At 29.0% G+C, this 27,844-nt stretch overlaps 3 protein-coding genes and 1 non-coding gene across 4 annotated transcripts; 1 reads left to right on the forward strand and 3 right to left on the reverse strand.

Annotated features, from left to right (window-relative positions):
* Positions 1 to 493: 493 nt before the first annotated feature.
* On the forward strand, positions 494 to 3,003 carry LOC115704224 (malate dehydrogenase, glyoxysomal). Its single transcript, XM_030631439.2, has 9 exons — positions 494 to 1,044; positions 1,128 to 1,349; positions 1,461 to 1,775; positions 1,942 to 2,031; positions 2,109 to 2,192; positions 2,303 to 2,338; positions 2,450 to 2,539; positions 2,622 to 2,716; positions 2,808 to 3,003. The coding sequence occupies exons 1-9, from the start codon at positions 979 to 981 to the stop codon at positions 2,878 to 2,880; spliced, it is 1,071 nt and encodes a 356-aa protein (XP_030487299.1). The 5' UTR covers positions 494 to 978; the 3' UTR covers positions 2,881 to 3,003.
* LOC133033316 (protein TUNICAMYCIN INDUCED 1-like) lies at positions 1,942 to 5,394 on the reverse strand. Its single transcript, XM_061108043.1, has 3 exons — positions 5,124 to 5,394; positions 4,721 to 5,047; positions 1,942 to 4,177 (listed from the first exon to the last, which is right to left on the reverse strand). Exons 1-3 carry the CDS (start codon positions 5,247 to 5,249, stop codon positions 3,353 to 3,355), a joined length of 1,278 nt encoding a protein of 425 aa, XP_060964026.1. The 5' UTR covers positions 5,250 to 5,394; the 3' UTR covers positions 1,942 to 3,352.
* A 263-nt stretch (positions 5,395 to 5,657) lies between these two features.
* TRNAV-AAC (transfer RNA valine (anticodon AAC)) lies at positions 5,658 to 5,731 on the reverse strand. The gene has a single exon. It is a non-coding gene; the product is annotated as a tRNA-Val (tRNA).
* A 2,652-nt stretch (positions 5,732 to 8,383) lies between these two features.
* On the reverse strand, positions 8,384 to 10,859 carry LOC115706277 (transcription factor bHLH18). Its single transcript, XM_061107912.1, has 4 exons — positions 10,608 to 10,859; positions 9,902 to 10,477; positions 9,140 to 9,520; positions 8,384 to 9,014 (listed from the first exon to the last, which is right to left on the reverse strand). The coding sequence occupies exons 1-4, from the start codon at positions 10,641 to 10,643 to the stop codon at positions 8,940 to 8,942; spliced, it is 1,068 nt and encodes a 355-aa protein (XP_060963895.1). The 5' UTR covers positions 10,644 to 10,859; the 3' UTR covers positions 8,384 to 8,939.
* Between the last annotated feature and the right edge of the window lie 16,985 nt (positions 10,860 to 27,844).

Below are 27,844 nucleotides of genomic sequence, written 5' to 3' on the forward strand. Positions count from 1 at the left end.
TGTAAAGATAAATAACTTCTATATTTTTATTGATAACAAATAAAATTATATTGAAATGAGTTTTATTTATGACATAAAATTCCAACATAAACCCCTTCACTTTCTCACAAAGGGGGATCAAAAAAATGACATAGCTAAAGTTTTGCTAAAATACTCTCTAAGCTTTCTTCTTCTTCAAGAGAAACCTAAAGAACTAGAGTTAGAGTTTTCTCATAAACACTATTTGTAATAAATTTTACAAGCCTTTAAAGCTAATATACTGACTCGTGGATTAGAAATATTTAACGCCTAAACCACATAAAATCTACTGTATTTTATTTACTATTTTTCGTATTTTTTAAGCTCTTACTTAATTAGTTTAAATACCTATCAAAAACAACTTACCCTATGGATGTATTATGTGTATACAAAATATCATTACTCATCTTAATATGCTTTATCTTCACCTTGGAATCCTAACTTAAAAGGAAGCTGTGACACCAAAGGATATACTAGGCGAGATGGTGCTGCTATTACATCCCAAAATTTCTCATTTGAATATAATCCCATGAATCCAGGTTCACATTTGTGTCACCACGTGTCTCCTCATGCAACATTTTGTGTGGTCGATAACAGAGGATCCAATCCAATCCATGATAACTTAGCTTTAACAAAATCTAAGGGAAAAATATAAAATTTTGCCAAATAGATTGAGAAATTAGTAAGAGCCACAGCTGAGAATGAGATAGGATAAGAGTTTAGAAGAATGTTTAGTTTCCACAAAAAAAATATAATAAAATAAAATAAATTGTTGAGAAAATTATTCCAACGGTTATGTCAACTTCTTGCCATCCAATCCTTAAATATAACATATATTTTTCTTATCATTTATCTATTTGTTTCACCTCCCTAAATCACTTATTTATACTCTACATATAATTTTCTGATATCCTTTACTCAATCATCAATCTTCTTCATTGCAAGTAAAAACACTAGAAAATGGAACAGAAGACTAACCAACGCATTGCAAAGATCTCAGGTCATCTTTACCCTTCAAATTCCCAGGTACGCTTATTTCCATGTATGTTTTGAAATGATTTTTGCTATGTTTATTATGCTTAGCATGAGATTTTATGGTGTAACTATAGATTATGGAAGATAGTTCTGAGGTGATGATGAGAGCTAACTGCCGAGCCAAAGGTGGAGCTCCGGGCTTCAAAGTGGCTATATTGGGTGCTGCTGGAGGCATAGGCCAACCTCTGGCAATGCTAATGAAAATGAATCCACTTGTTTCAGTTCTTCATCTCTATGATGTTGTTAACTCCCCTGGTGTCACAGCTGATATCAGTCACATGGACACTGGTGCTGTGGTAATAAATCCTTATTATGTTAACTTTCTTCTTTTGGCCCTTTTTCTCTTTTTAGCTCATAGTGTTTGGAAGTAGGTGTAAAATACTTTATTGTTTCTTATGGAATTTTAGGTGAGGGGTTTTCTGGGGCAGCCACAGCTTGAGAGTGCTCTTACAGGAATGGACCTTGTAATCATTCCTGCTGGTGTGCCAAGAAAGCCAGGAATGACTAGGGATGATCTTTTTAAGATCAATGCTGGAATTGTTAAGACACTTTGTGAAGGAATAGCCAAGAGCTGCCCCAGAGCAATTGTTAACTTGATCAGTAACCCTGTTAATTCAACGGTTCCAATTGCGGCAGAGGTTTTCAAGAAAGCTGGAATATATGATCCGAAGAGACTTCTCGGGGTCACAATGCTTGATGTTGTCAGAGCAAACACTTTTGTTGTAAGAATCACTCAAAAGGGTTCATTAATCAGCTTTCTTCATAGTCTACTATGCTACTTAGTAACCATGATACTTGATAATGTTACACTTGACCACTGCTCTTAAAACCACTATTTAGACATGTTCATCGACTGTATTCATGTTCGTTTAAATGATTTTATTGCAGGCAGAAGTTCTGGGACTTGATCCTAGGGAAGTTGATGTGCCTGTCGTTGGAGGTCATGCAGGAGTGACAATCTTGCCACTTCTGTCACAGGTAATTTAGAACCTTTTCTTTTGTTCTCCATCATTGTTTTAAACAATAATAACAGATACAATACATATCTGGGACAGGTGAAGCCTCCCTCTTCCTTCACCCAACAAGAAATAGAATACCTGACCGATCGCATTCAAAATGGTGGAACAGAAGTTGTCGAGGTAATCCCTTGAAAAACGACCAAGAATGATACTTGATATTGCAAACCAAAACTGGGATTTTGTTTAACATTCCATTGATTTTTAACAGTTTTTTTATTCATTTGTTGCAGGCAAAAGCTGGGACTGGCTCCGCAACTTTGTCAATGGTTAGCCATAATTTACTCAAAACATCCAACATCATTACATGTTGACTTACCAACTTATTGTTGTAAGTAAAAGCTTATGTTTCTCACAAGTGAAAAACAAAACATTTATAGGCATATGCAGCTGTTAAATTTGCTGATGCATGTCTTAGAGGACTGAGAGGAGATGCTAATGTTGTGGAATGCTCTTTTGTATCTTCTCAGGTAAAGTTTGGTGTCACGAGCTTGAGATACATATTTTTTCTGATAACAACTTCTAATCTTGTAAAATGTTTTCAAATGACAGGTGACAGAACTTCCTTTCTTCGCAACCAAGGTTCGGCTAGGCCGTAGTGGAGCTGAAGAAGTTTTCCAACTTGGGCCACTAAATGAGTACGAGAGGTATAAATAAAACAGCTATTTTCTATTGTTTTTACATAACTAAATGATATAATCACTGTACAACTGAGTTAATTTACTCATCTCTAATCAGGATTGGATTGGAGAAAGCAAAAAAGGAGTTGGCAGAAAGCATTCAGAAGGGGGTATCATTCATCAAGAAATAAAATGAAGGCAGTCAGTGAAAGTGTTCTTATGTAATTATAATGTATTATAACAAGTAGTTTGTATCTGGAACCACCTGATGGAAACAAATCTACTTTGTTATGTGATTATAGCAGATTTCGGAACCAGACAATTTACAACTATCAGCTTGAGGCCATGACTTCAGATCATGTTAAATAAAACATAAAAAAGTTCTTTCTTAAATTCAACTCAAGATGTATCACTATATTCAAGTCTCAAGCCTCTCAACCACTCACTCATCCGGGTTATGTACAATACAAACTTATACTTGGTTTTTAATATTATAGTAACCAACCTCGGGGAAGTATATGTGAAAATGGCGACCTACATGGTGAAGTCCATATCTTTAACGGTATAATTCTATTCTAATAAACTTAAAATGGGGCAAAACACACTTTATCTTTACACTTAAACCCTGTGACCAGGAAATCACACCTTATGATGTACACCAATTTACAGTGTGAAGGGGTCAGGAGGAGGGTAAATAATAGGAGTCCTTGACATTGTCACGTTCCCAGTAAGTACATTAGGTGCCACAGTGTCTTCCACAACAACTGGTTTAATAGGTACTATTCTCTCAGGCACAACCTTGTCACCATCTACCTTAGCAAGTACCTCAAAATGCATCTTTACTGTCTCAGGCTTTGTTCTCCATTCAGGTAAACCTTCCCAGTAAGCATCATCTCCTTCTTTCAACTTCTTCTCCGCCGCAAAGCCAATCTTCAAATAGGTTTGAGATGAAACATCAGCCTTCAGCAACTTAAAGGAGCCTTTGTTGTTAGCATTAGGACCCAGAACAGAAGCGAGTAGCGTCTCAAAACCAACTACTTTTGAGTTGGACCCATTGATGGAAACAAGAGGCCACAAGGTGGTGAACTGGCTAGGACTTAAGAGGGAAGTAACCTCATTTGAGAGATCAACAGATGAAATGGTCTCAATAGCTTTAGTTTTAGAGGGCGAGGACAGCTCCACAAGACCTGGCGCAAGTCGCTTAAGCTTAAGCCTGTTACTGGAAGAGGATGATGATGTCGATGGGGATGTGATAGAAGTGGGGCCAACAATGCGAAGTGAGAGCAGTGGAGAGCCTTGACTGCGGGAAGCATGGCGTAGCCATTCAGCTAGGGTAAGTAGACCAGAGGCAAAGCCATTGCCAGTTCGATTGAAAGGAAGAGGCAGATCAAGTGGGTGGCGCAAACTAACCGATCTGGCACCCTTGATCGTAACCACGGCACCATCTGCTAATATAATTTTCTTCAAAACACCAGCATCCACATCATGCTGCAAATTTGAGTTACATCGCAAAAGTCAGTGTCATTATAAACTTCATAACACAAATCGTATCCAGAATCTTATCATTCAATACAATGTATTTGATTTTAAAAGAAGCTAAGCGGCTCAAATCAAAATTTTGATTTCACTCTACAGTATGAGAATTTAAAAGTCAACCATTCAATTTTTCAAATAAAAAAGCAACAGTCTTTAAGATATTCTTGTGATATCTTCTATACATTAGCAATCCAAATTCATCCAAGCAACATGGATTTTCAACAGAAGAATCCCCTAGTCATAGTACGTATTCTAACTATCATCAGAAACTTAAAAAAAAAAAAATACTCAGAAATATATCTTCCTTGGATTTCTGAAATATCAACACACTATCTTCATGATTTCTTATGATCTTGTCCATATATCAGGAATTGAAACTCATCTAGGCAACTTTGTTTCACAAGAAAATTATCTCATACTAGTATCATCAAAAACTTATCAACTATACCAATGATAAGGAAGAGAAATTTCAAACAATCCTTGAAATATACTTACAGGGAGGGAGATCCTCATATCCTTGGCGTCTTGAATCCAAAGCTCCATTGGGCCAGCGAGCTGAAACGGGGCCAAAACAGGAGGTAATCCACTTTCCAATTTACTCTTCTCAACTAGCCCATTCTCAACCCTAAAAATGGGCAAATCAACGTAGTCCCATTTGTCAATATCCTCCAAAAGCTTGAAAGGAAGGACCTTGTTATCAACCTCAACATCGAACTCGTACGCAACCGAATGTCCTACCCGCGCATCTCTCAAATCAAAACCAGATATCTTCAAGTCTTCAGCCTGAAGCCCCAGCCATTTCACCGTCGCATCTCTCAAATCCTATAAATATACATAATTAAAAGCTAAAAATTCAAGAAAGAAAAACAGAATCGAAAAAATTCCACCAATTACTTACAGAAATAGCTTTTGGGTATGGGGTTGAGAAATCGGAAGACGAAACCAGAGCCGAAGAAGATAAAGGAGATAGCGAAACGACGAGAAGAAAGAACGCTGTGCGTAGGTTAAACGACCTGGGCGCCATTGTCGTTTAATAAGAGATTTTGGTTTGGCGGTGGATAATTTGAGAATGAAAAATGGAATAGAGTCGTTGAAAAGAAGTTGGGTTTTAGAGAGAGGAAATAGGCGAGAGAAGGAATGTTCTGGATATGTGGTGGGGAATCTAAGGAAGTAATGACGTGGATAATGGGACCAATGGGAAGAAAGTAAATGATGCGAAGGATTAAATTTATTGGTTGGGAGTTGTTGGAGGTTGATGACGTGGACGTTAGGAATAGGGAAAGGATGATCGCTAGTACTACTCCCTCGACGCGGTTTTAGGCGGGGAATGCGTAGAGGGTTGAGAATTGCTAATTTTATAAACGACGTCGTGTGATCCTCTTGCTGAATACGGGAAAAATATTAAAGAAAAAAATCTTAAATCTTGAAATCATGGCGTCGCCCGGGTTCGAACCGGAGACCTTCAGTGTGTTAGACTGACGTGATAACCAACTACACCACGACACCTTTGTTGTTATGATTTAACTTTGATAAAATTTTACGTTTCTAATTGCTGCAAAAATATACATTTCTTTGCAAAATTACTGGGCTAAGGGCAAGCCACTATGTTTTCTAAGCTCATTTTTTCATTATTTTTAATAATAAAGTATTATTAAAATAAATAAATAGCATCTAAAGAAAAATAGAGGAAACCCATCCAAACTTTCTAATCCACTGTGTGGTACAGTGGTAGAAAAAGTTTTACTAGCATTCTTTCTTGTTTGGGCAAGGATTTAAATTTCATCACAATATTCATTGTGAGAGAATTATGCTTGGTCCTTTCGAAAAAGTTAGCTTGTTGTAGAGTGTCATCTTTAGTGCAACTCCAATCAGTTGCTAATGAGAGCTAGTTGTCAGAAAATGAGATTAAATGTCAAACAAAAATATATTAACTTTTCAACCTTAAATATAAGCTGCGTAGCTGCTGTTGAACACCACTGTTCACTTTTTTTTTTTCTTCAATTGATTAGTTTATTCTAATTAAAAAATAATAAAATACAACCACTAAGGTAGCTAGTATTGGAGCGGGCCTTATAGAATGGGAACCATCATGATATATATGCATACCAATGACCTAATTAAAGTAAGATGTGGTATAAGACCCTTAACACTTAGGAGGCATTTGGTTGGGAGGAATGAAAATATAAGAACAGGAATGGGAATGGGAATAGGAATGGAATGGAATAAAATTTAAAATGCATAAAAAAAATTAATAAAAAAATAATTAAATTTTTTTTCTTGTTACATTGGAATGGTCATTTCTTTCTTTTTAAAATGGAATAGCCATTCCACCAAAATAGTGGAAAGAGCATTCCAATACTTTAAAATGCAACCAAACAAAGAAATGGAATGAAAATTATTTCCTTTCCATTCCATTCCATTTCACTACCTCTAACCAAACGCCACCATAGTTCTTATAATTGTAGGCGTTTGGTTGGGAGGAATGAAAATATAGGAATAGGAATGAGAATGGGAATAGGAATAGGAATGGAATGGAATAAAATTTAAAATGCATAAAAAAAATTGATAAAAAATAGTTAAATTTTTTTTCTTGTTACATTGGAATGGTCATTCCTTTCTTTGTAAAATGGAATAGCCATTCCACCAAATTGGTGAAAAGAGCATTCCATTGGAATGTCATTCCAATACTTTAAAATGCAACCAAACAAAGGAATGGAATGAAAATTGTTTCCTTTCCACTCCATTCTATTTCATTACCTCCAACCAAACGCCACCTAGATCAAAAATATAAAATAATAAACCAAAAATAGTACAATACTTAGAGAAATCATTCAATGCTAAATAAATAAAGACTTCAAAAACAAATGAAGACCAAGCAATGCATTAGAGATGCTCATTTAAATTAAAAAAAATGTACACAAAGTATCTAAAATTGACTTATTTTTAACGCTTTTTAGATTATATATATATATAGGGGTGCACTTTTAATGAGTATTACCCATTCATGGGTAATATTATGAAAATTTGAGTTTTTATACTTAGTTTTTCTATCTAATTAAAAAATCTCTCATTTTTATATTATATAAGTTGAAGTAGTTTTATCGATTGAAAAAAAAAAATTAAGAAAAAAAGGCTTTCAACAAAAAAAAACGTTGAATTTGGCATAAGTATTTTGTATAAAAACATATTTTTAATATAGTGTAAAAAATGATATTTTTTTTGTATTTTTTTAATTAAGTAGTTAAATTAAGTATAAAAATTCAAATTTCTCTTTTATTATTTGCCATTAGATCAAAATCTAATAATTTAATATTTTTAAAATTAATATTTATAATTAAATTGTTTAGTAACCATCAAGGGGTAATACCCATTGAGAAGTGTTCCATTTGATTGAAAGCAAGTGAAAATTAAGGGAAAAAATTAAAAATTATAAAAAAGGTTGATTCTTATCCTTCTTTTTTCTTTCTTTTAATCACATAATCTTTCTTTTAAACAGTGAATCTCTATCATAGTATTCCCAGTTGTAATAGGGTTAAATATGAGGTGAAACGTGAAAGTATTTAAGAAATGAAAAAAGGTGATTTGCATAAGAAATTATTTTCCTTAGTTTGGTAGAATAGTAGTCCACTAATATTTCTATTATTCTATTCATTTTTTTTCTTCAATAGTTTCTATTAACCACAGTTATAGAAATGGTCCAAAAGTCGTTGGAATAAAGATAACAATCTTGAATTAGACAAGGACTTGGATATTACTTAATGCTTCAATCATTGAGCTTAAGCAAAATGAAACATCTATAATCTATTCAGATAAGATTTCTAATCAGAACAAGATTTAGATTTCGATTGTTTTGCAAAAAAAAAATATTATTATTTAGAAAAAACTTGTTTGAATGAGCTGGTGTTTCCAAATCTCATTGGTTCGAATTAACTAATGATTAAGTTGGTACCAAAACTGTTAGCCTTGTGAATATGTCACCAACATATTTTTGAGATGAAGCCATCTGAATAGGACAAAATACTAATAGTAACAATTAAGAGTAAACAAAAATTGTACCAATACTAAATTACTAAACACATACATAGTGCAATCCCAAAATTGACTTTGATAAAGTGAAAGTAACTGATGCTTAATATAACATTAAATAAGACAAGTCACTCTTTAAACAGTTCTTTATTTTCTTTTTTCCAACACATAAAAACATTATTACATCATAAGAAAAGAGGGAACAGATTAAGCTTTACTCTGAGGCCTCTAAAACACTGGACAAATTACAAACTATTGAAACAAAGGCTTTAACTCTTTTTTACACCCAAAAGATAGAAAACAATCTTTTCTTTTTCTCCCTTGTCAAACACTTTTTAAGGTAAGGAAAAGTGATGGGAACAAAAGGTTTCAGCTGTATTTTACAACATTCCCTCAAAAAAGATCAGCCAAGCTGTGAGATTATTCTATAAGAGCAAGGTGTGAATAGAACATGGTTAAGATGTTGACCATGCAAAAAAGGGAAACTGAAAAAAAGCTTGCAAAAATGAATAATCTCACAGGAAAACAAAAGCTTGAAATGAAATGGTTTTAACTTGGTGGTGGGAGCAATTGAGTTCAGGCCTTGAAAACACAGTTTGAAATAAACATGGCAAGTTGTATATACATATATAAGGAATTATTCTTTAGTTATGGGTTTTCCTTCATGTTTGTGAAGTTAGAAACTTTTTCACATGAACAAACTGAAAGCCAAGCGTAGATTCTTGACTAGATCCTTCATTGTAAGGGAGAACTCCATGTTCATCTGTCAAAAGTAATAACAATGATTATAGTTCAAAATTTCTATATACAACTTTTAATTGTTTAAATAATATGCTGGTATATATATATATATATATATATATATATATATAATATGGCACACAATACCTGAGCTATAATGGTCAAATCAAGAGAAGAAGTTCCAAATGTCATGCAACTGGTGTTGATAATTGTTAGGTGATGCTTTTCAATCTCAACAATTGTTTTCTCCATAACCCCTTTCTTTTTCTCACAGTGAATTCTTATTAGTACATTCTTATCACAAACTCTTGCTTCAATTTCTGGTAGTGGCTCATCGAAGGAGGAATAATTCTCATCTGAAGAATAAGATGGTGAATTGCTATCTTTATCTGCAATGAGCTGGAATTTCCTTACAAAGACTACTGATTCCATGTTTCTCTTTCTCATCTCTTCCTCTAGTATTTTCACTCTCTCTTGTAACTGCTTCATGTACTTGATAGCATCCCCAAGAACAGAAGCCTTGTCCATCTGTATCAATAACATACAAGTTCACAACTTTATTAGATTTGAAAATACTCCAAATTCTCTGAGCTTGAAAAGATTAGACTACACAAGCTCAGTAATCCCCAACATATGTCATAAAAGAAAATCAGTCAAATCTTGTTATTGATATGTTGTGTCCTATGTTGACATATCAATAACATGAATTCACAACTAGAATCACATTTATATAGAAACTGGTCGCTACTGAGCTTGAAACTTAGACTCCATCATCCAAATTAGTAGCTCAAGCTCAGTATTGACCGGCCGGTGTAGAAAGATTTGACCTCTTGATCTTTCATTAAATAAAGATGAAATCTTTCTCCAACATGTCTTAAGAGGAACCAGTGGAAGTTGATTTGATCATACCTTCTTTAGGCCAGGAACTATGGCAGATAAAGCTATGAATCTTTGGCTGAGCTTCTCCCTCCTTTTCCTTTCAGCTAGAATATGATCTTTTGTTTGAGAAAGTTTGGTGCTTGTGCTGTTGATGAGCCTCTTATTACAATTAGCACCTTGATGATTAGCAACCTTGACTACACAATCAGAAGGTAAAAAAGTACTAGTAGTGTTGTTGTTCTTCAAACCATCTAGTGCTTCCTCCTTAGGCTTGACATAACCCATTTCGTCTATAACATAGTTATAAGAACCAGCTGCAAAGGAATATAGGTTATTGGGAGAAGAAGCAACTTGTTGTTGATGAGGTACTGGGTTATTAATCTCGTTTGAGCTCCAACCATTTGGTTTGTGATGTTTCATCGTCATCATGCTTCTATAGTCTATGCCCATGTGAGAATTGTTATCAAAAGAGGAAGCTTTGACATTGTTGAAGTTTAAGTGAGAGTGAGGATGAGGATGATGATGGAGATTCTCACCAAGTGAGCTGAACTCATCAAGAGAGTTCATATGCCAATGGTGATTAATCAAATTGGGGTCATTCATTCCCTGAAATATGTCAAAAACCTTCATCTGTCATGAACTATATAATTGAGCATCTTTTTATGAAACTGATTCAAATAATTAAACAAACAGTTCCCAATCAAAACTATGAAATTTCTATGTTAAAATATCTTACCAGTTCAGATAAATTTTTGACAGAAGAAATATCCATTGAAAAGACTGAGGGCTACAGATATAGTTGATGAGAATCTTTTTCTAGATTCAGATCAATAAAACCTGAGAAAAATTTCCTTTAAATCTGCATGCAAATGCAAACAAGTATGTACTTTATATTAACTGCACGAGAGAAATAACCTTTTTTAATTTCATTCATTTTCATATATATATATGATATGCTAGAAATATATCCAATTAGATAATACTTGAAAAATCATTGAAGCACAGATAAATATAGAGTTATATATTTCTTTGCTATAATAAGAGATCGAACTAACCTTTCAATAGTGACCAAACTTAGTTTGTTTCTTCTATAAGGTCCCACAAATAGGTAATCAAATTTTTTAATTATGCCATATTCTTGGACTTTTTTTTATAGCTTTTTTCTGCTGAATTTAGCTGTTCCATTTTGAAATATTTTATCATATTCTTATTTGCCACTGATGTGAACCTGGCTATCTTCATCAATGTTTCTTTTCATATTGGTATAAAAATAATGATAAGACAAAAAAAAAAGCCATTTTTTAATAGCTTAGTGGGTTGTTTTAAGATGGATGACAAAATATTCAGTCTAGTAAATCATTTTTGTTGTTTTGTGGACTTTTGAGGAGGAGCTTCAACAACTAGCCATTGAAAATTTTGATTCAAAATATCTTCAAATATATACATTTTTTTTTTTGTTTAGAAATGTGGTCCTTCTAAATGGTTTCTATTGTATTAATCTGTTTTCTTAGTTCTTAGTTCTGATGATTAATAAACAAATTAAGGCATAGAAAGAGTGAGCAAGTTACGTGAAGCTAAATTCATTGGCCGGATTGTAATGTGAAAGAGTTTGGACCATGAAAAATAGTTAAGACGTGTCACCACCACCAGATCATGATTTGTTGGAAAAATAATTAACAAAAGTACTTAACATAAAGTTACTAAGATTTCGTTTGGAAACTTCCTTTGATTTTTTCTGTTATTACCAAAGAGTTAGTGACACGTGGGATGGCATGTCAAACCGACTCATAAATTGGTCGGTTATTATTATTATTATTATTATTATTATTAAATGTAAATTGGTAGCTTAATAATAATGTTTTGAAGGGGAATTACCCCGACGGTAAGTTACAATTTTTATTATTTTTTCATTTTACGTTTTTATTTATTTTTAAACTTTGGTTGTTGTGTTGCCATGTGTATTGTGAATTAAATTGGGTGGCCATTTAAGTTATTGTATGATTATGCAAATAGAATTAGATTGGCTTTTGGGTTGTTCCATGAATTATGATTAAGACATTTATTGTAAAACATGATATATTTGTAATTTATATTAATTTTATCATATAAATAAAAAAAATATTTTAAAATGTATAAATGAATAAACTATTATTTTTTAGTTACTCTAATGTATATATTTATATATATGGGAAATTTGTGGTAAAAGTTTTCAAAAAATTCAATTTGATACGGATTAGTCTCCAACTTAAAAAATAACTGTAATAGTTCTCAAGGTCATACTTTTTATTTGTCTGTTAGTTTTACCTTTAATTGAACCGTTTACTTTTTAAAAATTGCCACGTGTTGATGGTCCAAATTATTATTTTAGCTTTAAATAAATAAATAAATAAATATGTCTAAATATTTACAACAAAGGGCATACTCGTATTCCCCAAAGCACTAACTCTAAATTTTAGAGCATACTTGCCTAAATGAGAGTTCTAACCACAAATCTAAACCCAGCAAAGCCACTACTTGGAATGATGTTCTTTATGGAGTAGCTCTAATATGGCTTCTTGAGATTATTCTATCACTAAACTATATATATGGTCACGATTCAAGAAGATTCATTCTACCGTATGTAGATCCTTTCCAAACTTTTTGTATTACATATTGTGTCTAGCCAATATAAATATGACATGTTATTAATTTTATTTTATTAGATTTGCACACTATTCTTAAAATAATGTTTAAAGCATCATGTAGATGAGTTAAATCTATTCTTCATTTTGTAGTAGCTGATGAAAGCCTATTTTTCATACTTTTTTAAGCTATATATTACATATTGAGCTATTATATAGCTTTTGCTGTGAATACTCAAATGTATAACAAAAAAAAAAGAAAAACAGGTAATATTGACATATTGTTGTTAACGTGTTAACTCTCACAAACGGCACCCTAGTTCTGGGGTGCAAACTTTATTAAAATAAAATTAATGTGTCACCATATTCGTTTCAAAATTTGTACTGGAGATCTCGAATAAAAATAAATCAAATCTAAAATTGTGACTAATCAAAAATTCAAACAATTTGCAATTTGGATCTAAATAATTTAAGTAGACTAGAGTACGAGTAGTAGTAGTAGGTATCCAATTTTCCTGGAGGTGAAAATATATCAAAATGACTCACATGATAGTGTAGTTTTACCATTTTCGTTCTGGAATCAACTTTGACTTTAGCACAAAAGTAATTAAATGACTTCTGTACAAAAGGGAACAAATTACATGATACTTTCTATTACCTATTGTAGAGTAATAATTGTGACAGTATTAATGATCACTATTTAATTAGTTATTTTAATTTTTTTTATTAATTACCAAATTATTCTAACAATAAATGTGAGAGAAAGTTTAATGGAATGTCTCAATTATAATATAAATTGTTTTTACATAAATACCTAAATTTGATCAAATATTTCATTTATATTGCTACAATTAAATTTTTACATTTTTACTTTCTTAATATTATACTATTCAAACTTTAAAATATTACAAAAATATTATCTGCATTTTTTAACACCTCTTTCTCTCATCTCCTTCAACTTTTCTCCTTCATAGATCTTCACCTCCTCACATAGTGTTGACGCCAGCTCCTCTGTTGCTATCACTGTTGCCAGCCTCCTCCGATCAAATTGTTGTCGTTGTCGTTTACCTTTGTCGTCGCCAGCCCCAATCTATCATAGACCTCTATCTCAAGTTCCTAAACAACCGTCCATCTATTATTCAAGTCATTTTAGTAGTGTTATTGTGTTAATCCTCTTCTTTTACTATCATTGATATGTTTGTTTTAAGTTTGTAAGTTATTAATTCTTTTTTTTTCTTAGTTACATAAATGACATGTTTCGATCTAAATATATATAAATTAGGTAATATAACTGCTCTTTACGCAGTTAATTTAATTTTTTTAGTATTATAACAAAAAATAACTATCAATATCAATATATATATACTAGATGAAAGTTACGTTGCGAGCCATGTAAATATTAATTTTATTTAAGTTTTAGAGATTTTTTTTTAAAAAATCAGTAACTAATTGTAAATTATTTTTTATTATTTGTTTTATAAAAATAGACTTGTTAAGAATGTCATAATTGTATATATAAACTTACGATTTGTTATTAATAATACTAAAAAATTAGTAATATTAGAAGTACTTATGAACTATACTTATTATTATGATTAAAACATGTTACACTTAGAAGATTGAAAGAGACTTCATATTAATGATAAATCAAAGAGCCATGAAAATACGGTTAAATCCAGATGAATACATAGTATATCTTCATGTTACACTTTTTACGGTTTTTAAAATTTTATTTACAAAAAATACGGTCTATCTTTAAATTTATACTCAAAGTAAATATTCTAATATTGCTAATACCATTCTCCATATATAAAACAAAGGAAAGGAGAGAGGATGAATAATGAAGTTATGATGTTTTGAAATACTTGCATACACTACATAACATGATAGATACACAATCACAAAAAACATCTAAAGAACATATCCAAAATAAAAACATACGAGATTGCATTAAGAAAAAATAAAAAAGAGTAATGTAGTACACAGTAATAAAATAGAAAATAATAATTCAAATGTTGGTATAGACAGACAAGGATACATACCAAGCTTTAGTCTTCAAATAAGAGCTTTGCTGAAGAAGAAGGATGGCCAAGTGTGGATTACCAAACAAATCATATTTAAACAAAAAAAAATATAACTAATTACTTGGAAGGAAATTATCCACCGTTGGACAGTGGCTAATATATTATGTTGAATGATTCTTAATCTGAAGTAAAATATTGTTGCAAACATTACACCCTAAACTACAGTGTAAGTAGTGGGCCAAGTAGCAGCAAGCAAATTTTTACAGTTAATTTAATTATTAAACAAGACAAAGATGGGACTGTTAAAGCCATAAATGAAATTGTCAATCTACAGAACATGGTTGTTAATGATAAAGCACGTATCTGCAAAATGCATACTAACTGAGGATGACCACAAAGGAAAGGAGGAAATCAATTTCTAAAATGCATAAAAATCATCCTCCAATCACACTTGCGATTAATTTTTGTTTATATAAAAAATCAAACAAATCTTACTCTGACAGACAGGTATCAAGAATTGAAATGAGCTTCTTCCCAAATCCAATAACAGGACCAAGTTGTACAGGCTCCTCGAGTGCCAGCCAATACTGTATCATTGTTTAAGCAAGTAATTACCCTCCCAAAAGTTTAAATACCAAATTAACTTTCTTTAAAGTCATGGAAAAGATGTAAATGCATGAAAAAATGGTACCTCATTTCCTGAAAAACCAGAGAACTTCTCATTGGCAATTTCTTCACAGCCCACAGTAGCCACCATACACATTATATATGTAAATACATATATACACACATTTACAAACTTCATTTTTAATTTTAAGCACAAATTTCTAATTAGATAACCCCAATCTCAGTCACAGTTTGTTCATCTGATAAATAATTCACAATCATCTAACATACAAACAAAGCTCTAATTTAAAATCAAACAATTTACATATTAAATATATGAGTGCATGTAAATTAGCATTAAAGTCATATATATAATTGTATGTGCGAGTGTATGTGTGTGATTATAGATAAACAAATAAATATCAGAACATCAGTAATAAAATGAGAAAGAAGACGTACATCAGAGGAGTTGCTAATGTGCTCTCTCAGGAAAATCTCCTTATTGCTGTAGAAAGTGTTGATAATAAGACTGAGAAGCTGATTAATCTCAGCCTGGAATGCAAAGGTCTCTACGTCTTCCATCTGAACGTTCACCATTGATTGATTCTGATTGACCTTCTTGAAATCCTAAGTAAAACAGAGTAAATATTGGAAATGGAGAAAACGAAAACAGAGAATCAAAGTCGACTGAACAATTGCTACATAATAAAAGAAATAAGAAAACATCAAGTAAGACCATGGGATGAAATATATATATATATATATATAAAAAATTCAAATAAGATTATTAAAATAAATTAATTGAAGAGATCTCCAAATCAAATGTTAATGAATGTAATAAAAAAAATAATAAAATACCCTAGATTAAAAGTAAAAGAGGGGTTTCAATCTCCAGAAGAAGCAAAAGGTCCTCTTCCACTTCATCTCGTCTAAGTTGTAGTCGCAACGTGAGATTAGAACAATATATATTGAAAGAAAAAGTAGAACTCTAATTTCATTTTTCCTTCCGCAAACTATAGAGCTCCAGTTTCATAAACGCAAATTAAAATGAAAGTGGGTAGATTAATTAATCGATATAGGTTAGGGAAAAGTGAATAAAGGGAGGAGCATGTTAATCGTAAGGAACAGTTATACAATGGTTAACGTTTGAAGTTTCACGTTAACCTTCTGTCTATAATAATTCATCAAAAAAGAAAATCGTGTAAATGTAAAAAAAAATAACAAAAAAATATCAAAATTTGGGGATATGCGGTTTGTTAGAGAGATATGTGGCTAAGATGATTTTTTTTAATTTTAAAAAAGATTGTTTAATTTTTTGGTTTAATTATTGGATTTATTTGTTAACGGGAGATCAAACCTATTAACATCGTTAAATTTAACAGAATATTCTTTTATTTTTAAAGTATATTCTGTTAAACCAAGAAACCAAGAAACCAAGAAATGCCGTTAAATAGGCACTTTTAATATATAAAGATAAAGGAAAACATTCAAGAGTTTATGTGGCATACTCTCCTTCTTTCTTTCTAATTTATCTATTTTGTAGTTATTTTAGATTTTCATTTTATATTTGAACTTTTATAATTTATTAATAATATCAACCCATCATTATCATTAATATGATTACAAAATAACCGAAAAATTTAATAGCACTAATTTAATGTATAATATAATTTATTGTATAACTATTATACTATGCACAAAACCTATCATCTTCTCCAATAAAATTATTATTCATGTATGTAACATCAATTTTTTAATTTACAATAATTAATATCTATTACACTATTAAAAAACTATTCATTTTCCACCACACCACCTCTCTCTCTCCCTCTCTATGTAAAATAATTATAAATAGATATCATATTTCTCAATCTCACATTAACATATGATATTTTTGTTTATTAAATTGATGATGTGAAGTAAATCATTCATATGCATGAATAGGAATGATTCTTATATGTCTACATTTTTTAATCTTATTGATGAGGTTATTTTATATATATATATATATATATGTTAATATATTTTAATTTTTATCCATTATGTATTATCAACTCATAATGTATAAATAGATATCATATTTTTTATTCTCATATATGATATTTTTATTTATCAAATTGATATTGTGGAGTAAATCCTCCATATGTATACAATAGGAATGATTACTATAGAGAGAGTCTACATTTTGCAATCTTATCACGAGTTTATTTATATATATTTAATTTTTATTCATTATGTATTATCAACTCATTACTTATAATGAAATGATTATTTAGTTTCAATGAAGAATTATTTTGATTTCGAAGTAAAATTAATAGGATGATTTTGTTATGAGTTTCTTTAAATTCATTGCACTAATAAAAGATGTGAGTGAGGAGTTTTGGAGGAGATCTATCTCTTTCTTAAAAATATAATATGTGTTGAATTTTTAAACAAATGACTAATCAAGCAAGAAAAATATGATGATATTTTGAGTATAAAACTATCTCAACTATAGGTGGGAAATGAGTAATTACGTTATGAAGGATCGATTTTATTAAAATAAAATATAGTGATGAAATTTTATTTTTTATTTTCTTTATTATTAATATTTGTATAAATTAATTCAAAGAGGAAAATTTATACTATTCTAATTTTTTTAACATATATTTTAATTATGTATATGAGTTTGAAAATCTTTTTTCCTTTTTAATTATTTTATTTAACTTTTATTATCGATCATCTATTATAAATTTTGAAAATCCTTTTAGCTCTATATATTATTAGTTATTTTTTATTAATTTTTTAATAGTTTTCTTATAAACTTTTTAATTATATGTATTTTGTGAAATTATTATCCCAGCATCTATTTTATTATCTTTTAGTAATAATTGTAGATATGTATAATTAAAATTATTAGAAAAATAAATTAACATCTATTTGTCAAAAGAGAAATATATGTAGACGGTATATATTTAGCTATTGGAACATAAATAGTTTTTTCTTTCCTAATATATGTATTATACTATTTCATTATGAAATAAAATATATATTATCCATTATCATAAATAATTACTCCATAGGTCATTTTACTTATGATTTTGTGGTGACATAATACTTTATTTTTGCAAATTTACAACTATAAATAATTAATTATAAATGATTCAAAATATAAAAAAAAAAAAAAAACAAAAAACAAAAAACAAAAGACACTATCTAAATATGAAAAGCCTAATAATTATATATAATCTTAATTCTTATTATTCTTATTGTAATTTGATTAAACTATTTATGAATATCTAAATATGAAAAGCCTAATAATTATATATAATCTTAATTCTTATTGTAATTTGATTAAACTATTTATGAATGCGTTACATGGAAACTAATCCAGTTTCATGATGAAATTAGATATCCAATTATAATTGGAGTGAATCAAATTTAAATTGGATCTGATCAGATAACAAATGAAGTTATCAAAATTTGATTAAGAACGAATTCAATTAACTACATAAATTATAATTATACTTATATATAAACTATTTCTATTCTAATATTATTGGCTATTTATTACTTTTTGCTATACTATTTCGCACCTAATTAGAAATAAATTTTAGAAAAAAAAATGCATCTTATTAGTTGTTGTGTAGAATATTTTGAGACATTTTAATTGTTGTTTTTAATTTATTAGCTACTTTTAATACAAAAATTATATACATTAAAAGTAAAAAGTTGATAAGTTTATGTAGTACAACTATTACTTAAATGATTGTTAATGTTTTATTTTTATGTAGTATTTTGTATATGTTTAAGTTAATATTGAAATCATGTTCTAGAACTAAAAATTCAATTAAAAAAACAAATCAATTAAATTACTAATCGAATTAGATTTTGAGACTTAAATGAATTGGATTAGGTTATTATGTTATTTTAAAATTTTATTAATATTTGTATTGGATCATATTAGTACATAAACAAACGTTGAATTAATTAAATTAGTACATTAAGCAAAAAAATAAATTAGAAGAACTTAAAAAAAATTACAAGACCGCGCGAAGCGCGGCTTAGTTCTCTAGTTTATTTATATAATAAATAGTTACTTACAAAAATATAATAAATATTATGAAATATTATTTACAGATGTCCAAATCAACAAATTGATTATCACTATTAATGTTTGGTTGTATTTTTGTTTATTACATTGATTTAGTTTTCCATTCTTTTAGTAATATTTTTGTATAAATAGAGGTTCACCCATTAGAATAAACAACTGAAAAATTCTCATCCATTTTCTCTTTCTCTCTTTATCATCTTCTTTTCTTTTTATCTATTTTATATTATTTTATAACAATAAAAATAAAATTATATTATTTAATTCTATATTATAATAAATATTTTATTTATTAAAACATAAAACTTTATAAAACAAGAAAAAAAAATAAGTAAATTCACAATTTTATTAATTATTATTACTTTTAGTTATCTATTAAGAAGTTTAAAATTTGTTATAAATAATTTGTTAAAAAAAATCGTTGTTATAAAAATGAATAAATATGGTGGTGTAAGTAGAAAAAATGAAATCCATAATGCATTATTTTTATATCTCGATCATTCAAAATTATTGTCATCATTGTATATCACCCATATTGTCATCATTGTATCTCAACTATTATCATCATCGTATCTCACATATTGTCTCATCGTATCTCATCAATTGTCATCATAGTATCTTATTTTATATCTCATTTGTTGTCATCATCATATTTCATCTATTGTAATCATCATATGTCATCACTATAGCTTACCAACACAACATAAAATCAATGTTTGTGTTAGAAGTATAAAACTAATTTTTTTCTATTATTCCATATTACTAATAAATTATACGATTCATTGTTCAACAATTTTAGGTCACTTACTCGTTAATTTGATAGTAGTATTAGTTTGTTTGGTACTTTTTTTTGAAAGAAAAAATGTATTAGTTTGTTTGGTACTTTTGCTTCAAGAAGAAGAGAAAGAAACACCCATACAAAATACAAACCAAAATCGTTAGAGTATTTTATTTTTTAGATATGATTTAGAATTTATATATAAACAATTAATCAACTATTTTTGCGGGAATATATATAACTAATTGGGCTAATTAATACAATTAAAATAATAAATTATATGTATTATACATACTATTATTATTTAAAATATGATTACAAAATTTAGAATGATTGATAGTAATATTTATTCAATCATTAAATTAAAAAATGTCTATGCATATATCAATAAAAAATTTTGCATAAAAATAGTCCTTAAGCCAGTGATAATTAAACAAAAAAAATCTAATAAATATAAATAATATATGTATACATATTTTTTTAATTATTTTCAAAATAATAATTTGTTGTAGTTTTGGCAAATTTTTGTCCTGTACAAAATATTTAAAAAATAAAAAAGAAAAGAAAATAGATAAATAAGTTATAAAAAAAAATAGATAACTACGTTACCACTTATATTGTATTCATACTCAATTAGATTTGATGTTGTTTAATGCTACATATTGTTTATTATTCTTTTAACCACAAAGTATTTCGGCAAATGAAATACCTGCAAAATGAGATAAGAATCGATAACTTAATCTTTCCATTAAATACACCTAATATATTATAATTTGTGTGTGAGATAGATTCCATTCTATTAAAAAAAAAAAGTAAACCACATAAATTCAATTAAATTGCATACACTATTAAAATTTAAAAAAATTAAATTTAAGAAAAATAAATATTTTTGAGACAGAAAGAGTCACAAATATGTGCCTGCAATACAAATAATATAGGGGTTTTTTCAATATTATACCTGAAAATAATTTTATTTACAAAAATACCTTTAAGAAAATTATTTGCACAAATACCGTTGTGCCACGTCAGCATACATACCGAATTCCAAAAAAATTACCGAAAATGGAAAATCTCGTTTTCAGAAATTTTTCGCTTTTTGGGAGTTTTGAAAAAAGTAACCTTTTAGTTACTTTTAATGTGAATAAGATATCAATTGGTTATTTCTCTATTAAAGAATTTATTTTAGAATTTTATTCATATATAAATAATAAAATAATCATTTTAATGTGTGAGAAACATATGTTTTTCTGTCTCTAAAAAATTACTATTAATATTAAAAGAATCTTTTTTGTTTCTTTTTTATATTTTCGAGCTATATTATGTTATTTTATAGTTTAAGATACATTGAGATTATTTTTTTTTAATGTAACTCATATGATGTTTTAGATAACCAACAACAATAATTCCCTAAATAATTTGATATTTACATGCAGAGATGTAATTAATTTTAAAAAATATAGAATAACTTGTGATGTTGTTGTATTGAATTTAAAGTACTATGTGATTGCCATATATTTATTTTAGAAACATATTAAAATTGTTACAAAATAAGTTAAGTGTATAAGCTTATTACTTAATAACTTATAAAATTGGTTGATATATAAATTTGGTTTAAGTTGAAAGTTGAATTATTTTTGTTAACTAGATACATAGAAAAGAAACTTAAAAGTTACTTTTTCGGGTCATTTGTTTCTGTAGTGGCAGAAAAATATATGCTTCTCACATATCAAAATGATCATCATAAAAAATAAATTATAATGGTGCAATTTTTAAGTCAAAATAATAAATGGTTTAGCTGAAAAAACTTTTTGAAGTTTTGAAAAAAAAAATATATGTGTATATATATAATATGTCACCTTTATTTACACACACAAAAAATAAAGTTTTAGCTACTAGCTAGGCCAGAGAAAAAAACAGGAAAAGAAAAAGCATAAAAAACAATAGCCAGGGGTAAATAGTTTTTAATTTGAGTATGTACATTTCAAAAATAATATAACAATTAACGGTATTTGAGGCAATAAAATGAGCAAAGAGAAATTCATCAATATTTTAAAAATGAAGTTGATATGCGCAATTAACTCAATAATATATGTGTTGGATTAAAATCCTCAATATGGGCTCATATGTATATTAGTGTATTGCTATTTGAAGTTTGGCCCAAAATAAAGTGATCATTTTAGTAATTGTGGGTCATTGGGTATTAAAGTGTCAGGGGCTAAATGTGTAGATACCCTAAGCGATATTTCTAATTTATTGAGGGGCTAAATTAGAAATACTTAAAATTAATAACTTAGCTATGAGGTTATAAATTGATAGTGGTCCCCAAGAAACAAGAGTGAATTTCTATTCTCATCTTCCCCCATCAAGAGAGAAAATTAGAAAACCCTAAGTCTTGTTTTCTTGGAAGATCATTACCCAAAATCACCACAAAGATCATCTCTACAAGATGGATTAAAATCATCACTATCTATGAATTAAGGTACGCTTCCGCCATTTGAATTCTTCTCTTTGAATCAACAAAGGTATTCTTTAGATCTATAGTTATACACTTATAATTATATGTAATATGTTTATCTATGGAATTGAATCTTGTTGTTGCATATTTTATGAGTGATATAGAAACTAACAAGTGGTATCAGAGCCACTTTTGATTGATTCTTTGAGAAATTAAGGTTTATGTTAAAGAAATTTGGGAAATTTAAAAATTAGGGTCATGGTCTTTCCACTTTTTGGCTTGAGATATAAATTTATATATGTTTATATCATGATGATTAAATAATGCTATTTTTTTGAATTTAAATTTTATTTATTTGTTTTGGTTTCATAATATATCGTTCTCCTCTAATGTATTGATGTATTAATTTTTTATGACTACCGTATAAATATAACTTGATGTTTGATTGCCATTGAATCAATGGTTTAAGATAAGTTATGAATTACGGTAGCACACCCACGAGATTGCAACAATACTCATTCCAAATTATTACTACAGTTACCAATAAATTCAAAATACATGTTATATCTTTTATCTTAATATCAATTTCGTAGTATTTTTTTTTCATTAAGGGGATTAAGCTTTTGGATATACATATATGGGAATTAAGGATTTTGTAAGATATTATTTGGTATATATTTATTGTATTCATTATGTAAATATATATATGGGAATTAAGGATTTGGTAAGATATTATTTCGTATATATTTATTGTATTCATTATTTAAATATATATATATATATGGAAATTAAGGATTTGGTAAAATGTTATTTAGTATATATTTATTGTATTTATTATTCTTTATTTGGGATTGATGTGTTATTAAATATTGAGATAAAGTCAAAACTCATTTGAATCAATTTTGTTCAAATTTGGCATACTAAAATTTTAAAGTTTGTCTCTCATTCTAAATGAGTTGATTGAAACATGATGTCGCCAAAGTAACCTCTCTTGTGTAGATTGCTCATGAGGAATGTTAGATGTTTGTGTGTGTGTTTCTCATGTAAGTATTGATCGGCCCAAAGGAAGGTTATACTTATTTTGAGGGCACACATACTTGTGGTGATAAATATGTGACAATTATAAGGTTTCCATGTGAACAATATGTACAGTCCAAAGATTGACAAATTGTTTGACAGGATTTATTGTCAATATTTGATTGCTACAACAAGAGTACCGCTTACAGTTAATATTACTGTCCAAATACTTGATATTAATGGTGTGTTTGGTATCTTGAGATGGGATTTGCCATTATTTGAACTTATTTTGTTATGTTGATTCTTTTGTGAACCCTTGGTTATTTTGTTCTTTTTTTCTTGCTCATGTTTTAGTTATATCTACCAACATAAAGTTAATTCTCATGCCAATGAGATAAATTTTTAAGCAAAGGAAAGATGCAAATATGCTTCTTTAGCTACCTTGTTTAAATAAAGGATAAGGACAAAGATAAAATTCAATATGTTGCATATGGAAAACTGTTAAAGAAAGTGCAAAAGATTTTAGATATGGAATTATCTATGACTTTTACAAAAGGAATTAAAATAAGGTTAAAGTGTTCCAAGTATGTCATTAGACATATCTAATGAAAATAAGTTTCTCACTATGGTTTGTTTTGTAAATGATTTAATTTATTGTACCTAACTATACTTAATAAGTAATTTTTTATGAAATTTCTTATGTAAGTATACTATGGAAGGTTATTTATGAAAGTAAAAGCCAAGTGATGATGAAAGATTCATCTTTAGGGGCAAAAGTGAAACATCTACATATGAGGCTATAAGGATATTCAAACTATGGTTAAAGACTAGTTATTTTTTGGATTTGGAAAAGACTTATACAATATCATCACTTAGATGAGTTTTGGTTTTGAATTCTATTTTGAATAAATTAGGACATTCTTGTTCATTTAGAATTTAAAAGTCTTTTCCAATATTGGTTCTACTAGCTCTTTAATTTATGAATTTATTGGAATTTGCCTCATATAAAGAAACCTTATAATTTCTCTTATGGTACAAAATATAAATTGAATCATGAGAATTCTATTATACTTTGGTATAAGTATTAAGATTATATCTCCCAAAAGGAGAATAGAAGGACTTATTTTTAATAGAATTCTTGATCCCTTGATTTAATAAATTTTAGATTTTGTAAAGGGGTAACAAACAAACATAAAGAAATCAAGCGACAAAATAAAAGTTTCATTATCTAAGAATTTATGCTATATTTTGGTAGATCTTTCCTCATGGTTTCATAGAATGATCAATAATAGTATCTTGTCTTCAGACTAATGAAACTTGTTTTGTTCATAAGGCATTAATCTTTAGACGTTTCTTTTAAATTTTTAAACCATAGTTGACAAATCAACTAGGTAAGAAAATTAAAGTCGTTGAAACTAACTATGATGGTTAACACTACCATGGGAGGTATGACGAATCAAGTGAATAACGTCTAAGATTATTTTGCACAAATACTAAGGAAATGTAATTTCATCTTCCAATACAAAATGTTAGGCAAACCTAACTTGAAGGGTATTTGAGAGATGTAATTAACATTTATCTAAGGACATGACTAGAAGTGTGATAATTCATTCTTTGTCATGAAACTCTTTTTTTGGGGAGAAACACTTAAGAATGCAACATAAATTCTGAACTGTGTATCAAGTAAAGTATAAGTTAAAACTCTTTATAAACTAAGGTTGTGGTTAGACTCATAGTCTAACATATAGATATATTCTATTTGTGGATGTTCAATTAAGATGAGGTCTTATAAGCCTCATAAAAGGAATACGGACTCCAAAATAGTAAGGAACTATACTTTACTGTATACTCTAGTAATTAAAAAAGCTACAATTTTTGTGATCCCACATTATGGTTCAATTTTGAGACGAGAAACTTTAATAATTTTGAGGATGTTGAGTTTGGGAGAGAAATAAGATTATTATAGATATTGTTCTTGAGAAGGAATTGACGTTAAACTCAATTCCAACTATCACTTTTGACAATGTTTAGGTTTTCATGACTTTCATTGATCAATAAGTGAATCCAAAACCCTGATAAGACAATATCAAACAACTTCTCATTCAAGATATGGTAAATGTTTCAGATAATCAAACTGAACAACCTCAAAGGTCAGTGTCATTAAAGAAATCCATGAGAGAAAGGACATAAGGAAATAATGGAATGATAGACGATGATCCAATCAACTTTTATCATGCCATGAAGGTTCCAACTCTCGAAACTGGACTGATATCATAAATAAAGAGTACAAATTGATGTGAGACAATAAAGTTTTGGTATTTTTTCCTATTGCTATAAGGTGTAAAGCTAATTGGTTATAAATAAATATTTATAATCAAGAGGGATGCAAATTGCAATGTAGAGAGATGCACATTATGTCTTGCATGTAAGGAATTACTTATAAAGCATATATTTATTTTGAATAGACTTTCTTTGGTTTAATTGAAAGACTATTTCAAGACAAGCATGACACTGACTGCTCATTATGGTCTTGAGCTATATCAAATGGATTACTAATGTGTCATTTATCAATAATGATATTGATGACAAAAGTTATGTGTGCAACGAGAAAACTTTGTGTCCAAAGATCCAAAGAATATGGTTTGCAAATTAGGAAAATCCATGTATATACTCAAGTAAGCTTCTCGTGAATAATTACACAATTTTCATTAAAGTATTCTCATTTGGTTTTTGAGATAAAAGCTTTTGATGATTGTGTATATATCACAGGTTCAGTGGGAGTAAGAATATGATCCTTGTATTATATTGGTGAACAATTGCTTGCCATTAATGATATACTCATTTTGTATTAGGAACTCAATATATGTTGAGAATGTTCTTGAAATATTCTTGAATTATAACAAAAGAGATATATCAATAAAGTATTCAAAATTTTTGGCATGAAAGATACTATACCAGGTGATAAACTTGTAGCTAAAGAAAATAAGTTGTCTAAATTAATGTCCTAAAAGCAACCTTAGAATTCAAGAAATATAGAAGATTCTTAATTTACATTAGAATCTAATATATGCTCAAGCATGTATGTATTTGTACTTATACATATTAAGAATGTTGGATAGATATTTAAGTAACCATATAAGGAACTTTCGGTATGCAGCCAAATAAGCTATAAGGAATTTAAGGAGAACAAAATACTATATGTTCACTTATCAGAAATCAGAAAACAGAAAATGTTTGGAGATCATTAAGATTTCTGATTCTGATCTTATAAAGCTTTTAGTTGTGAGATTTTTTGTCACATATGGCTGCAAAATTAAGAATGGTATTGAAAGCTATTAAAGATATATTTTGTGACAATAAATCAATCAGGTTGCATTTTAGTAACAACATGAACTCTATAAGGTCAAAGGCACATTGACTTTGAGCTAATTGTTATTAAAATAAAGTTCAGAGTAATAAGGTGTCTATAGAACATAATAAGGACAAACTCCATATTTTGTGTGATCTGGATCATTAAGAATATACCACTTAAGGCTTTTCAGGAGCTTATTGCTCATATATGGATATAGTATTATTTAAGATTGTGCTGGTTTAGTGGGAGTTTGTATTTGAGATGTTCTATCAAGCTGATACATATTTATGGTTTGATTCTGCAGATAAAGTATGGATTTAAGTTTTGAGTACTCTGAATGTATTCTTTCTATTGAGATTTAAGTATAAGGTTAGAAAGAATTAATAAAGAATTGATCTCAATTAAGGAGGACCAGTTGGAAATAGACATGCTAAGATCACATTTGCATGTAATTTCCATGCTACGCATCCATGATTGATCTATGTCATTTGGTTATATTGATATACGTGACCATTGATGGGTTTAGCTACGATAAATGTTGCGAAGGCCGCTTTGATCCTATGTTAGTAATTAATGGACGAGATTGTTTTGAAATACCTATAATTATGATAGCAAAAGTTAAGCGCTTATAAGGTTACACACTATCAGAAAACATATGTAGCCCAAGTAGGAGATTGTTGGATTAAAATCCTCAATATGGGCTCATATGTATATTAGTGTATTGCTATTTGAAGTTTGGCCCAAAATAAAGTGATCATTTTAGTAATTGTGGGTCATTGGGTATTAAAGTGTCATGGGCTAAATGTGTAGATACCCTAAGCGATATTTCTAATTTATTGAGGGGCTAAATTAGAAATACTTAAAATTCATAACTTAGCTATGAGGTTATAAATTGATAGTGGTCCCCAAGAAACAAGAGTGAATTTCTATTCTCATCTTCCCCCATCAAGAGAGAAAATTAGAAAACCCTAAGTCTTGTTTTCTTGGAAGATCATTACCCAAAATCACCACAAAGATCATCTCTACAAGA

Source organism: Cannabis sativa, unplaced genomic scaffold (genome assembly GCF_029168945.1).
Source record: "Cannabis sativa cultivar Pink pepper isolate KNU-18-1 unplaced genomic scaffold, ASM2916894v1 Contig3, whole genome shotgun sequence".
Classification (NCBI taxonomy): Eukaryota; Viridiplantae; Streptophyta; class Magnoliopsida; order Rosales; family Cannabaceae; genus Cannabis; species Cannabis sativa.

Excerpts from the sequence above, each read along its gene's own strand:
- LOC115704224 (XM_030631439.2), top strand. The coding sequence starts at position 979 with ATGGAACAGAAGACTAACCAACGCATTGCAAAGATCTCAGGTCATCTT. Across the intron at positions 1,350-1,460 it reads ACATGGACACTGGTGCTGTG|GTGAGGGGTTTTCTGGGGCA; the intron begins GTAATAAATCCT and ends ATGGAATTTTAG. Across the intron at positions 2,540-2,621 it reads GCTCTTTTGTATCTTCTCAG|GTGACAGAACTTCCTTTCTT; the intron begins GTAAAGTTTGGT and ends TTCAAATGACAG.
- LOC133033316 (XM_061108043.1), bottom strand. The coding sequence starts at position 5,249 with ATGGCGCCCAGGTCGTTTAACCTACGCACAGCGTTCTTTCTTCTCGTC. Across the intron at positions 5,048-5,123 it reads CATACCCAAAAGCTATTTCT|GATTTGAGAGATGCGACGGT; the intron begins GTAAGTAATTGG and ends GTATATTTATAG. Across the intron at positions 4,178-4,720 it reads ATATGAGGATCTCCCTCCCT|CATGATGTGGATGCTGGTGT; the intron begins GTAAGTATATTT and ends TCAAATTTGCAG.
- LOC115706277 (XM_061107912.1), bottom strand. The coding sequence starts at position 10,643 with ATGGATATTTCTTCTGTCAAAAATTTATCTGAACTG. Across the intron at positions 9,521-9,901 it reads TAGTTCCTGGCCTAAAGAAG|ATGGACAAGGCTTCTGTTCT; the intron begins GTATGATCAAAT and ends TTATTGATACAG. Across the intron at positions 9,015-9,139 it reads ATTTGACCATTATAGCTCAG|ATGAACATGGAGTTCTCCCT; the intron begins GTATTGTGTGCC and ends TACTTTTGACAG.